The 15557-nt window shown below is 39.1% G+C and overlaps 1 protein-coding gene across 1 annotated transcript; it reads left to right on the forward strand.

The window, feature by feature from the left end:
• The first annotated feature begins 1527 nt into the window (after window positions 1-1527).
• Window positions 1528-12210, forward strand: LOC133644603 (zinc finger protein OZF-like). The gene is made up of 2 exons (XM_062039236.1): window positions 1528-1991; window positions 8757-12210. Exons 1-2 carry the CDS (start codon window positions 1799-1801, stop codon window positions 9896-9898), a joined length of 1335 nt encoding a protein of 444 aa, XP_061895220.1. The 5' UTR covers window positions 1528-1798; the 3' UTR covers window positions 9899-12210.
• The last annotated feature ends 3347 nt before the right edge of the window (window positions 12211-15557 follow it).

Consider the following 15557-nt stretch of genomic DNA (forward strand, 5'->3'; position numbering starts at 1 on the left):
AGGGTGTGTGTGTGTGTGTGTGTGTGTGTGTGTGTGTGTGTGTGTGTGTGTGTGTGTGTGTGCGCGTGTGTGCGCGCGTGTGTGTGCGTGTGTGTGTGCGCGTGCGTGTGCATGTTCTTCTCTTTTTTGGTGTAAAGCACTTTGTGTTTCCACTTGCCTGTGCCTGCACTGCAAAAACTGAAATCTAAGTAAATGAAATATCTCACATAAGGGTGATATTTGCCTATTGTCTGATCAGATAATTATTCTCACTAAGCAGATTTTATGTTAGAGTGTTTTACTTGTTTTAAGGGTTTTGGTCCTAAATGATCTCAGTAAGATATAGTTTGTTGCTGAGATTTTATGACCTATATTGAGTAAAACATGCTTGAAACTAGAATATCAACTGTTGCAAAGCTGTGTCATCAACACTCACAAGTATAAAACTACTTTTTTAAAGTAATCAATTCTTATTTCAAGCATGAAAAAAATGCTTTTGACACAATTGTGTCTCATATCAAAACAGATGACAGCCAAATGGACTTTGCTGTTTTATTTTCAATGAAACAATAGAAAATACGTACTCATATATAGTAGTACAGTTGTTATTAGTGAGAATATACTTATTTTAAGGTATTTTTGGGTTCATTGAGGTTAGCTAATTTTACTTGTTTTTGAAAGTCTTGACAAGCCAAATTTTCTTGTTCTATTGGCAGATAATTTTGCTTAGTTAAAAAAAAAAACCCTTAATTTCTGTATTTTTTTCTTCTTGTTTTTGAACACTGACTTTTTGCAGTGTGACAAGTGCTACATAAAATTCGATTGATTGATTGATAGTGTCATGTTTTAAAAGAATGTACATTTTTAGATATTTATTGATTGATTGATTGAAACTTTTATTAGTAGATTGCGCAGTACAGTACATATTATGTACAATTGACCACTAAATGGTAACACCCGAATACGTTTTTCAACTTGTCCACGTTAATCAATTCATGTTACAAATATATACTATGAGCAAAACACAGTCATCACACACGTTAATCATCAGAGTATATACATTGAATTATTTACATTATTTACAATCCGGGGGGGTGGGATGTGGAGGGGGTTGGGGCAGGGGGGTTAGGTTGGGTTGCTATCAGCACTTCAGTCATCAACAATTATTATATATTATATTATATAATTCATCCTGAAATGTTGCTACTATTACACAAATGCTAAAGAAAACTGCGTAGTGATGTATTTCACAGACACACATTTACAGGAATGTACATTGTTTCACGTGCTACAGCAGCCCTGATACTCTACATCAGTGGTCCCCAATTTTTTATTTTTTTTATTTTTATTTTGTCATAAAGTATTACAATCATGTGTGCTTACGGACTGTATCCCTGCAGACTGTATTGATTTATATTGATATATAATGTATATATTGTGTTTTTTATGTTGATTTAATTTTAAAAAAAAATATATATATATATATATTTTTTTAAATTTCTTGTGCGGCCACGGACCGGTGGTTGGGGACCACTGCTCTACATAACACTAATTCATTCAAATCAGGACCCCCAGTCAGAGGGGGGGTGGCCTAAAGCTGTGCCAACATGGGCCAATCACAAACAAACAAAGGAACTTATCACCCCCAGAAGACACACCCACCACAGACATTCATCTGGAAACGGCACCAACACGTTTAGAACAGAAGAACCATTCGGAGAAATCATCTTAAATCAACTTTTTTTTAAAAACCCAACTTTAATTCCGCGCGTTTGCTCGCTGCAGTGAGAAACCACTGCAAAAAAAAAATAAAAAAAAAATGTGTCAGGTCAAAAAGCTGAGAATGCTGATGGAGCAGCGACTAAATTCTGTCGTGGAAGAAATATTTGAACTGTTTGAAAGAACCGTAGCAGAGTACGAGGAGGAACTTGCTAGGACGAAAGAGGAAAAAGAGCGACAACAAGAACTTCTGGATGCTGTTATCAAACCTCAAGTTGTGCTACACAAAGCAGGTTTGTTCACATCTGTTTTTACCTTAATATGTAACTTAAAAGTAACTTAAAATACGTACACTGAATTTACATGTTGCGTTTAGTTATCATTATTTAATGCATAGAATGGTCTCCAGTTAAATTAAATAATGGAATGGATTAAGCAAAGCAATCAAACAATGTACTAACATGATCCACTTCAAGAAACTCTTCAAACTAAAAGTGTTTACAAAGTACAAAGAAGAAGAACCATGAGAAACATTCTGAATTTATTTCATCCATCCATTCTTTCATTCTTTCATTCTCAAAATAATCGTACTTATCTCATCATAGGAAATATAACTTACTTCACCAATTATTATTATTATTATTTTTTTTTTTGTGATTACTTATGGAGTATATTGTGAATAAATGGAGAACAGGAAGTGAACAAAAGTTTTAGCAACTGTTATGTAAAAGAAAAGGGGTCGGATTAAATAAGCTCTGCTTCTTCCTACTCCTTTTCGAACATGTTGAAAAGAGAAACTGGAAATTGTGATGTAGCATGTTGTATGCTTGCATGTTCCAAATAAACTCAACACAACTCAACTCAACTCAGTTGGTTATACTACAACTCTTATTTTGGGGAAAAATAAAATGTTGCTGTGTTTTTAAGAAATATGTATGGTAGTGGAGGCCCTTAGGGATATTTTCGTTCACTTTTGTCTAAAAGCGCCAAATTTGGCACAGGTGTAGCTCAGGGCATACTTAAATGATTTAGCTAGGGCGCCCGCGCCGGTGACCTTTGGGGTCGCCACAGCGGCCAATCAAATATGGCCGCTACTTGTAATAGCTTTTGTCTCTAAAATTTGAAACAGATAAGCTACAAATGTAAAGTTGGTGTCTATTTCATGTGTTTTGACGATTAGAAATGTGTTGGAATGCTCATTTTTATTTTTTGGTGTTTAGTCCCCTAATTTGCATATTTCCAAGTGGCGTTTTGCTATTCTGAAGACATTGGACGTAACTTGGGCATTGTTATGAGTAAAACCTGGTGCAACATGGAGGGGGGGTCAGCTGTGGTTGTGACATTTTGAAGACATTGGTTTCGCTTAAAGGGCAACTACTCTTTGGCTACGTGCGGGGGAGGCCACGTGGATGCTGTCTTCTTCTCTCCATTTTTTTATTTTCTATATTTTCTTTATTTTTGGAGGGGGTGTGGTTGTTGTTGTTTTAATTCCCCAATTACTTGACAAAAGCTGCACCAAGTGTGCGCATCCAGGTTAGTGTGCTGGACCCTCATTGTTGGTGCACGGCTTTGAGGAGTCCTGGTCCTTGAAGGACAATGTCATTGAATACTCTTAAAGGTTCAGGAACAGATACCGTAAGACAGTTGGAAGGTAAGGTGCCATCAAATTTGTGTCCTGGTTGTAGGGCTGGTCGATATATCGCTATACGCGATATATCGCGGGTTTGTCTCTGTGCGATATAGAAAATGACCGTATCGTGATATTCGAGTATACGTTCTCACGCAGTTGCTTTTAGCTGCTGGCATTACACTACAGGCTCTTCCCACTCTTTCTTATCTGTCCTTCTCACAGACAGCGAGCGCACCTTCTTACATACGTCACATATTGTCACGTCATACGTCACATACGTATACGCCCTCGCGCAGCAGAGAGGTAGCAGCAGGGCTAAAGTTAGCTGTGGTGCGAGTGGTAATACGAGAGAAAGAAGGTGCAAATCTGGTAACAAATGAAGGAATAATTAATTCCCCCCAAAAACAGCAGGGGGTCCATCGTCTGACGGGGGTTTGGCTTCAAGTGGGAATATGTTGAACAGACAACCGTAATTTGTCAAGTGTGGGGCAAAAGTGTTGCTATAAAAAGTAGCATTACTGCTAATATATAGCATCATTTGAAAAGTTGTAGTGGATTGTCCGAAGCTTAAACAGCAACAAAAGTGAATTTAGTACAAAAAGTTTATTTACTCATAGTCAAAAGTGCATAAGTTGGACTGTTTTGTCCCTGCAAACAAACAGACGTCCTCCGGAGGACACACAACAAAAGCAGTCCTGGTCTCCTGGCCATTTTTATCTGTTTCTTCGTGCGTCAATCTGTTTTCCTCGTGCGTCACGGTCTCGTTGTTTTGACCTGTCTGTTCCATAACAAACTCGAATCCTTTAGTCATACTTAGACAATCAAAACATTTTGTAAACAGGTTGGCACGACTTCATATTCAAATTTGTCCCACCCCCGGTCCATTCAATGGCACAGAATAGAAGAGAAATGAAACGAGCAGACATTCTTAATAGACACGAAATATAGTTCAAAGGTCAGAAATTCTACTACAAAGTCACCTGCTAGAGAATGAAGAGTGCTTACTCCGCATGTTAACATCTCCGTTCGGTGCCACACGCCCACACCATCAAAATGCAGAGGCAAACATTTCCAGATCATCACCGTATGAAAAAAATAGTGATTTTTTAAAGTTATGATTTCCTTCTCTGCATGAAAGTTTTAAAGTAGCATATATTAATGCAGTATGAAGAAGAATGTTTTAATGTAGACACGTAGAATCATCATACTGCTGTGATTATATGCATCAAGTGTTCATTCAAGGCTAAGGCAAAATATCGAGATATATATCGTGTATCGCGATATGGCCTTAAAATGTCGCGATATTTAAAACAGGCCATACCGCCCAGCCCTACCTGGTTGTAAACAATACTTGTGTAAAACCAAGGCAGCCCTTGTCAACAAAAGTGCCTCGTCTTGATCAATCTGGTTGGAATCATGGCCTCTAGCTACACTGTCTGCCACTTTTTGCTTGCTTGCAATGCACGTCTCCCTCCCTTTCTGGTGTTCACTCCAGTCAGGCAGAAAAGAGACGAGATGTGTCTTGAATCTTGTTGTGTGAGGTTCATTATAACAACAGACATGCCCACGTTCTTTCATAAGGGTTCTATAGAGTGGCCTTGAATTTTAAATTGTGAAGGAGCAATCTGAATCCTCAACTAGGGCAACAATTTGCGCTATAGTCAGAGGGTCAAAGGTTTCCCTGGATTCACTGGTAGACGCTTCCTCTTCTGATATGCTGGACGATGTTTTATGTTGTGCAACTTGTGCTTTTGAAAATCTCAAGTTCAGATAACATTTGGTATGATAGGACACGTCTGCTGCGTGCACATCAGACGCTTGAGTAACTAATCTCCCATGAAGTTTAAAATCTTTACTAGATTCCGCCCAGCTTTTCATTTTGGAATCAACATTATTTGTTAAAGCCTTGTGCAGATCTTTCGTATCGTCCCCTTCACATATCACACAATGAATACCACTGGTTTGGGGATGACTTGAGCCAAGCTTTTTAGGACTTAATAAGGAGGGGACAGCATGATCCTCATGCTTTCGAGCCCTTTTAACACGAGAACTACTACAGTAGCTTCTGCAGCGTTTGTGGTATTTGGCCTTATTTAATACAAGTGTTGATGCGATGCCTGAACCATCATTCGATTGATCAATTGTGACATTTATACATGAAGGTATAGCATTCGCAATTTCAATGAAATCTTTGAGATCCTTTTCTAGCGACAAAAGTCCTTCGCTTTTGGGTGTTTCTAAGGGGTCATCAGACTGTAATTGGCAGAGACAACATAAGTCCCAATTGATGCTGCTGCTGCTACTATTACTATCAGATGATGTGGAGGCCATATTGTTTGATAACTGTGTGGATAACAGTGTCGGAGTCTTCTCTGTAAGACGTTTCTGTTTCAACAGAAACAGAAACCTATATTACGGGGGGGGGGGGGGGGGGTAACACTGACTTTCTCTACTTTTACTAATGTTACAATGAAATATATCTGTAGCTTTACATTCTATCTGTGTTGAAATATTGTATATGTGCAATACATTTTGGTAGATAATGGCTATGTTGTTAATATGGAAATTAAAGGCCTACTGAAACCCACTACTACCGACCACACAGTCTGATAGTTTATATATCAATGATGAAATCTTAACATTGCAAAACATGCCAATACGGCCGAGTTAACTTATAAAGTGAAATTTTAAATTTCCCACGAAACTTCCGGTTGAAAACGTCTATGTATGATGACGTATGCGCGTGACGTCAATCGTTGAAACGGAAGTATTCGGACACATTGTATCCAATACAAAAAGCACGGTTTTCATCGCAAAATTCCACAGTATTCTGGACATCTGTGTTGGTGAATCTTTTGCAATTTGTTTAATGAACAATGAAGACTGCAAAGAAGAAAGCTGTAGGTGGGATCTGTGTATTAGCGGCTGGCTGCAGCAACACAACCAGGAGGACTTTGACTTGGACAGCAGACGCGCTAGCCGACGCTAGCCGCCGACCGCATTGATGATCGGGTGAAGTCCTTCGTCGCTCCGTCGATCGCTGGAACACAGGTGAGCACGGGTGTTGATGAGCAGATGAGGGCTGGCTGGCGTAGGTGGATAGCTAATGTTTTTAGCATAGCTCTGTGAGGTCCCGTTGCTAAGTTAGCTTCAATGGCGTCGTTAGCAACAGCATTGTTAAGCTTCGCCAGGCTGGAAAGCATTAACCGTGTAGTTACAGGTCCATGGTTTAATAGTATTGTTGATTTTCTGTCTATCCTTCCAGTCAGGGGTTTATTTATTTTGTTTCTATCTGCAGTTAAGCCCAATGCTATCACGTTAGCTCCGTAGCTAAAGTGCTTCGCCGATGTATTGTTGTGGAGATAAAAGTCACTGTGAATGTCCATTTCGCGTTCTCGACTCTCATTTTCAAGAGGATATAGTATCCGAGGTGGTTTAAAATACAAATCCGTGATCCACAATAGAAAAAGGAGAGAGTGTGGAATCCAATGAACCCTTTTACCTAAGTTACGGTCAGAGCGAAAAAAGATGCGTTCTGCACTGCACTCTAGTCCTTCACTCTCACGTTCCTCATCCACGAATCTTTCATCCTGGCTCAAATTAATGGGGTAATCGTCGCTTTCTCGGTCCGAATCGTTCTCGCTGCTAGTGTAAACAATGGGGAAATGTGAGGAGCCTTTCAACCTGTGACGTCACGCTACTTCCGGTACAGGCAAGGCTTTTTTTTTATCAGCGACCAAAAGTTGCGAACTTTATCGTCGATGTTCTCTACTAAATCCTTTCAGCAAAAATATGGCAATATCGCGAAATGATCAAGTATGACACATAGAATGGATCTGCTATCCCCGTTTAAATTTAAAAAAATCATTTCAGTAGGTTTTTAAAGTGCTCTAATAAATAAATGATCATAAATCGGATCATTACAGTATGTTTCTGATGCTCAAAAAACCTAAAATAGTTTGCCAAAAGTATCAAAAGTTAAAGTACACCTAATTTTTGGAAATATGCTAATTAGGTGTCCAGACACACCCAATCATAAAGATGATTTTTCCATCATATTTCTAATTGTCAAAAAACATGAAATAGACACCAAGTTTGGATTTGTAGCTCATCTGGTTCAAATGTAGAGGCAAAAGCGTGTTCAGGTGGTGGCCATATTGGATCAGCCGCTGTGGCGACCCCAAAGGTCAACGGCGCGGGCGCCCTAGCCAAATTATTTAAGTATGCCCTGAGCTACACCTGTGCCAAATTTGGCGCTTTTAGACAAAAGTGAACGAACACACCCTAAAATCTCCCTAAGGGCCCCCACTAAAAAGAAAAGGTCGTAAACAGTTCACAGAAAAGGTCATAAAACAGTTTAAAGAAGCGAGGTCTGGAGGGGAGTCTGGTCCTGCTTCCTCTTCACTTTTGAAGTTCTTGGGCCAAGACAATATCTTTCTGTTGATTACAATACATGAAAGAAACAGAAACCCCTTCATGTTGCTTCCCCCTACACAGTGGAGTTTTACAAGCCTTCTTCTTGGTAGGTTCAAAGACATGTTTTTGTCTTCTTGCCGGGAACTCATTTCAACACAAAGTATTGTGATAACTTAGATACAATTATTCTAACAGTCCCTTTGCACAGATAGAAAAGTACAACTTCAGCACAACTGATAATAACTATAGCAACGGCCTTGAAGCATAAGAGTTGTGTGATAACTTATACATAATTATTCAAACATGTAGACAGGGCCTGAGACCCACACAGACCTCTCAAGTCACAGGACATTAGCATAGACAATTGTCTACCAAAACACCCTCATTGCGGTCATAAGAAGGTTACTACTCTTGACTCTCAATAGCAATAGAATGATCAACATTGGGGGATTTTGCAGCAATAATGATTTTACAGTAATTCCCAAAACACGTGATGACACGTCGAGTTTAGAAATGTCTTTCTGATTAACTATCTAACTCGCCTAAATCCTCAGTGGTATGTGTTTTTTGTTGTTGTTTTTTTTCAACTAATGTAAAGCAGTGTTGATAGTGAGTCCTGTAGACTTTTGATGAATGAAGTTTTGATTGATTTGTTTGATGGCTCCAGTGTTGAGCATGAACCTGTGAAGCCTGCTCGGAGGAAAGCATAAATGTCTTCAGAGACAACTTGAAAAGTCCTGTTGTAATGTATTCTATGCCCTATGTGGCCTGTTTAAATAGCAAATGGAGGGCAACAAGAACTATGTTAATAAAATCCGTAAATAAAAAATATATACCTAAAAGTCCACAAAAGTAGACTTCCATTAATGTACCTTATATGAAGGATACATCATTTAAATGTTATAGTTTTTAAACATCAACTTTATTTGGCCTACCTCACATGTGAATAGTTTGAATAAGGACTGTAAACTCAAATACAGTTAACACCTCGTTTGTGTTCTATGTTCTGCAGACGTCCAGCAGGTGTCAGCAGAGAGTCAAGAAGAGATTCCCTCCGAGCAGCAGGAGTGGAGCTCCAGTGTGGGGCAAAATGAGCTAGAAGCCCCCTCCCATATTAAAGAGGACGATGAGGACCCGTGGGAGCAGCTTCAAAGGTTGGAGGAGACTAATGATGAATATGGAGCTCAGTCCTTACAGCTTCATCACAGTCAAAGTGAGGAGAACAGAGGGGCGGAGCTTCTAACTCAACACATCACAGAAGCTGATGGAGAGCATTGTGAAGATATGAACTCAGAACCAGACAGCATCTTTGCTCCACTGTCAGATATAGACATCACGTCAGACTCTTCTGATAGCGATCACAGTGACGACGTTCAAAAGCCTTCGGAGAATAATAAAAACTCTAAAGATGATATGAGACGTCATGCTGACAAAAAACACTATAATTGTTCTGAATGTGGGAAATCATTTAGACAGAAGAGTGATTTTAAAGTACACATGAGAATGCATACTGGAGAGAAACCTTTTGCTTACTCAGAGTGTTCCAAAAGATTCTCTACACAAGAGGCCCTGAAAGAACACACAAATGTACATAGCGCGGAGAAACCTTTTACTTGCTCAGTTTGTCCCAAAAGATTCTCTACAAAGGATACCCTGAAAAAACACAAAAAGGAACATAGAGCGGAGAAACCTTTTTCTTGCTCAGTGTGTTCCAAAAGACAGTCTTCTCAACGTCACCTTAAAAGACACATGATGAAACATGAAGGGGAGAATCCAGTTTGTCCTAAAAGAGTTAAGAATAAACCACAAATGATATTACACATGAGAACACACACTGGGGAGAAACCCTTCACCTGCTCTGTTTGTAGCAAGAGGTTTGCCAGTAAGTCAAGTATGACCCATCACATGAAATCACACATGGGGGAGAAGCAATTTACTTGCCCACTTTGTCCTAAAAGATACACGAAAAACGCTGCTTTGATGGCACACATGAGAATTCACACTGAGGAGAAACCGTTTAGTTGCAACATATGCGATACAAGGTTCAGATATAAGTATCAGGTCAAAAGACACACATGTTCAGCAGACTTGGACGCTGTTGGGCAGTGTGGCTCAGGTGTTAGAGCAGTCATCCAGAATTTGGAGGGTTCCTGATATGAATAGAGCTTTTGCCGTCCTAGTCCCTTCACTTGTGTCCTTGGGCAAGACACTTTACCCACCTTGCTCCCAATGCCACACACACTGGTGTATGAACGTTTGTGGCGGGACAAAACACAATAAGTATTTAAGCAAAAGCAATTTCCTTCCCCGATTTGCCCTAATACATACACAAGTAACTTTCCTTTGAAGACACACATGAGAACTCACACTGGGGAGAAACTGCTTTGTTGCGACGTCTGCAATAAAAGGTTGAGATATAAGTGTCAGGTCAAAAGACACAAGTGTGCAACAGACTTGGACGCTGTTGGGCAGTGTGGCTCAGGTGGTAGAGCAGTCATCCAGAATTTGGAGGGTTCCTGATGTGAATCGAGCCTCTGCCGTCCAAGTCCCTTTACTTGTGTCCTTGGGCAAGATACTTTACCCACCTTGCTCCCAGTATGACAGTTTGTGGCGGGACAAAAAAACAGTAAGTATTTAAGTCTGCGGGGACTTAAATACAATCAAACTGTGATTGTGATTTCAGGTGGTGTTTTTCATTTTGTGGTGTTCTATGACCCCCCCCTAATTACTTCTAAATTTGTATTCAGCATTTACTAAATACTTAAGGTACTTTATTTCCTCGTTGTTGGTCAATATTTTTTATTTTGCCCTTTTTTTTAAATCCCACTTTTTTTCCCACAACATTCTATTGATTTTTTTTTTATTCCTCAATGAAAACTATCTCTGAATAAAACTGTATACAATATTTGGACTTAAGCCAGTGACAAAATGAAATCATGGATGGGTGTGTCTGTCCTTTGCAGCGCCGGTTGTTCACTTCACCACGGCTTTTATTTTAGTACATTTTTATTAACGATAAAATACAGAACATTACATACAAAACATACGTGGTATTTCTGAAGTAAAATCTTATAAAACAATTGTAATCTATTTATAAATAGCAAAGTCAGACACATTTTTTGTTTTGTTGTTTTTGAAACATCACAACACAACTACTATGATATAAAACAGAAATAAAACAATATTTGGCAATCTTCTCAGTGAGTTTTCTTTCCCTTGTTTTGTATGTGGCGTTAAAAGCAGCTACAGGGGTGGGAAAAAAAACACAAGTTAGAATCTTTTTAAAATGTGTGCACATTCTAGCACATGAGAGAACAAACGTTGTGTTGTTTTATGAATAAACACAAAAAGGGTCCAAAAGAGTTTTTATGTTTTAATTTAGAAATTATAACTTACCACATGTTTAGAAAAATGTAAGTTCTCAGGATTCACAATCTTTTTATGTGGAGTTTGCATGTTCTAAGGCAGTGGTTCTCAACCTTTTTTCAGTGATGTACCCCCTGTGAACATTTTTTAAATTCAAGTACCCCCTAATCAGAGCAAAGCATTTTTGGTTGAAAAAAAGAGATAAAGAAGTAAAATACACTGTGTCATCAGTTTCTGATTTATTAAATTGTATAACAGTGCAAAATTTAGCTCATTTGTTGTGGTCTTTCTTGAACTATTTGGAAAAAAAGATATAAAAATAACTAAAAACTTGTTGAAAAATAAACAAGTGATTCAATTATAAATAAAAATTTCTACACATAGAAGTAATCATCAACTTGGGGATTGTAATAGAGATCCATCTGGATTCATGAACTTAATTCTAAACATTTCTTCACAAAAAAATAAATCTTTAACATCAATATTTATGGAACATGTCCACAAAAAGTCTAGCTGTCAACACTGAATATTGCATTGTTGCATTTCTTTTCACAGTTCTTTTTGACAGACATTTAAAAAAAATCTCACGTACCCCTTGGCATACTTTCAAGTACCCCCAGGGGTACGCGTACCCCCACTTGAGAACCACTGTTCTAACGTGACTGTTTTTCAACTTGTTTAAGTCGGGGTCCACTTAAATCGATTCATGGTACAGATATATGCTATCAACATAATACAGTCATCACACAAGATAATCATCAGAGTATATACATTGAATTATTTACATTATTTACAATCACCCAATTGTTATCGGTTCATATACGAACTAGTTATTTAAAAGGGATCTCTATATTAGACAGATAAATAACTATCAGCCAACTAGCTGACGACACAACACTCTTTTATTATTCATAGTTTGCTTAACAGTAATAGAATATTCTTATATGCTATAAGTGACCAGAGGTCCGAGATCAAAACTGGGAATATAATCACAGAGAAGGGGGGAAAAAACGGTCAGCTATTTTTAAGTTCAAGAAACAATATGATTAGGTTATATATACATACGTATATCCTATGTATGAATACATTATATCTATATATCTTAGGGATCTATAGACTGTAACTCTGTTGCTGCAGCAGCAGAGAGTTTATTCTGTCTTGACACTTTGTATTGATATTTTGTATTACATTCTTCCCCTAAATGATCATGTTTACAGTGATTGTTTTATATGTATTTTTTATGTATGTCGCTTTGGATAAAAGCGTCTGCCAAATACTTAAACATAAACATATATAAACACCTGAAAGTCTTTATATTAGCTAAAACCGCTAATCTGGTTCACTGGATTCAGAATAAAACCAAATTCTGTCTTACCCAACAATGTTAGTATTTTAATTTTGTTACTTAAAGACTTATTCCTGGTTACAATTATACCGTTAAGAAAGTATTGTCTTATACTTTGCCTAAAATGAGAATGCATCATAATAAGTGGCGGCTGGTGAATTTTGTTTTAGCACCAATTGTACGTTAATGTTAAATCTTACTTGTGAAAAGTCATCCCCCGATTCCTATTTTCAACAGTCTGCCCATTTGAGCAGGAAAACGCTGAACACCAGCCCGGCATCTTTGTTTTCTACCTGTCAACTGTCAGTTTAGGCCAGTATTTTTCAACCTTTTTTGAGCCAAGTCACATTTTTTGCGTTTAAAAAATTCCTGCAGAAATCATTAAAAAACAAAACTCAGTAGACAGTAAAAAGTTGTTTAAACCACAACCAACCATGCATCACTATAGCTCTTGTATCAAAGTAAGTGCACTGTCACAACCTGTCACATCACGCTGTGATTTATTTGGACTTTTTTGCTGTTTTCATGTGTGTAGTGTTCTAATTATTGTATTGCGCTCCTATTTTGGTGGCTTTTTTTCTTTTTTTGGTATTTTTCTGTAGCAGTTTCATGTCTTCCTTTGAGCGATATTTCCCGCATCTACTTTGTTTTAGCAATCAAGAATATTTCAGTTGTTTTTATCCTTCTTTGTGGAGACATTGTTGATTGTCATGCCATGTTCGGATGTACTTTGTGGACGCCGTCTTTGCTCCACAGTAAGTCTTTGCTGTCGTCCAGCATTCTGTTCTCCCCTAGAGGGGGGGGGTTACCCACATATGCGGTCCTCTCCAAGGTTTCTCATAGTCATTCACCGACGTCCCACTGGGGTGAGTTTTTCCTTGCCCGTATGTGGGCTCTGTACCGAGGATGTCGTTGTGGCTTGTACAGCCCTTTGAGACACTTGTGATTTAGGGCTATATAAATAAACATTGATTGATTGATTTTTGTTTACTTTGTAGCCAGTTCAGTTTTAGTTTCGTTCTGCATAGCCTACCCTAAGCTTCAATGCCTTTTCTTAGGGGCACTCACCTTTTGTTTATTTTTGGTTTAAGCATTAGACACCTTTTTTACCTACACACTGCCTCCCGCTGTTTTTTGCTGATTTACGTGGACCCCGACTTAAACAAGTTGAAAAACTTATTCGGGTGTTACCATTTAGTGGTCAATTGTACGGAATATGTACTGAACTGTGCAATCTACTAATAAAAGTTTCAATCAATCAATCAATCAATCAATCAATCAATTCCGACATCTACAAAGCAATTAGCTACCGGCTGCCACCTACTGATATGGAAGAGTATTACACGCAGGGGCGCCGCTAGGGATTTTGGGCCCCATGAAAAGAATATTTACAGGGCCCCCTGTATTATAATTCATCATCATTAGGGGCCTCTCTGGGCCCCCCTCCATCATGGGCCCCTAGAATCCGTCTCCTTTACCCCCCCTTTTCGGCGCCCCTGCACTGGTTACTCCGCCGAGCTCTAGACAGCACCGACACTCAACAACAACACATCATTTGCAGACTATAATTACTGGTTTGCAAAAAAATATTTTTAACCCAAATAGGTGCCATTAGATAATCTCCCACGGCACAGTGGTTGAAAAACACTGGTTTAGGCTGCTCGCCGGCTCCTCATCACCACTTCAAGATGGCGGCCCAATTTCTTGCGTCACAGCAGCCAATGCTGCGTCTCCTTATAAGATGTCTATGGATATAACTCTCCTGGTGGGTTGGCAGGTTCGGTTGGGGACGGAAGGCAGAAGTAAACCAAGAGCGGTGGCTAAACACGTGAGAGTATCCAAATCTTCTTGGCGGTTGAGCATAAACTGTTTTGTGACTGGATCGAGATGGAAGGGGATAGTGACGGGATGCATGAGGAAGGTATGGACGTGGATAGGACTAGAGGGGAGAAAGGAAAAAAGTGGAGCGGAGGACATGAAGGAAAGTCGAGTGCTAAAAGAGCCCATGAAGAAGATGAAGAAGTAGAAAAAAGGAAAAAGACTATGGAAGATAATTATAGGATTATATATACATTTAAATCAAGTCAAGACATGAATGACATAAGTTTAATGACACTGGTTAAGGGGTTAAAGAAGGAGGTGGAGATAGCGAAGGTGCTTAGGGACGGGTGACTTTTGGTTAAATGCAGAAATGGAGAGCAAAAAAGTAAAGCAATGCGGTTGCAAAAACTGTGCAATAAGATAATAAAGGAAAAAATCGAAGTGGGAGAACGAAAGGGGGCAAGAGGAGTAGTGACAGGAATTCCAAGAGGTGAAAATTTAGAAGAATTGAAAAGACAAATAAAAGGGGGAACTGTCAAGATGTTGACAAGAATGATGGCATATAGAAATGGAGAAAAGATGGAGAGCGAATCAGTATTAGTACAGTTTGTCGAGGAAGTCCTCCCGCAGAGAATCATGATTGGGTTTTTAAGCTTTTATGTTAGAGCTTACGTCCCACCCCCAGTACGCTGCTTCAAGTTGTTGAGTAAATGTGATCTCATTGTTATTAATGCTGTTTCTGTGTATCATGAGAAGAGAGGCTTGCCGTTGTTGTTACGCGCCTCCAATAGGTTATATACGGTAGTGCCGGTTCATCCGCGCTATCGTCAGGTGATCTCTTCCGGTTCACTGCGCGCCAGGAAATGACGTCACACACACAGAAAAGTTCGATGGAGTTGTGTTCTTTTTCCCACAGTTACCGATGTTTTGTTTCCCGTTGCTGTGAGGCATTGTACTGAACCATTCTTAAAATAAACCATCATCTTTCATATATATACAACTGGAGTATTCATTGAAGATGAATGAAGAAGGAAGAAACCCAACAGGTTATGGGCCCAGACGTGCAACGGGAGGAAGATGGCAGCGCCTGATCTTCGATGGAGACGAGGACAACTACGAACTTTGGGAAGTAAAATTTCTTGGTCACATGAGACTTGAACGTTTAAAGGACACAATACTTTCCTCTGGTGAGGTGGACCCAGAGAAGAATGCAGAATGCTTTGCAGAGCTAATCCAATTCCTAGACGACAAAAGTCTGTCGTTGGTGATGAGAGACGCTGC

This window comes from Entelurus aequoreus, linkage group LG27, assembly GCF_033978785.1.
Source record: "Entelurus aequoreus isolate RoL-2023_Sb linkage group LG27, RoL_Eaeq_v1.1, whole genome shotgun sequence".
Lineage (NCBI taxonomy): Eukaryota > Metazoa > Chordata > Actinopteri > Syngnathiformes > Syngnathidae > Entelurus > Entelurus aequoreus.

Excerpts from the sequence above, each read along its gene's own strand:
- LOC133644603 (XM_062039236.1), top strand. The coding sequence starts at position 1,799 with ATGTGTCAGGTCAAAAAGCTGAGAATGCTGATGGAGCAGCGACTAAAT. Across the intron at positions 1,992-8,756 it reads AGTTGTGCTACACAAAGCAG|ACGTCCAGCAGGTGTCAGCA; the intron begins GTTTGTTCACAT and ends TATGTTCTGCAG.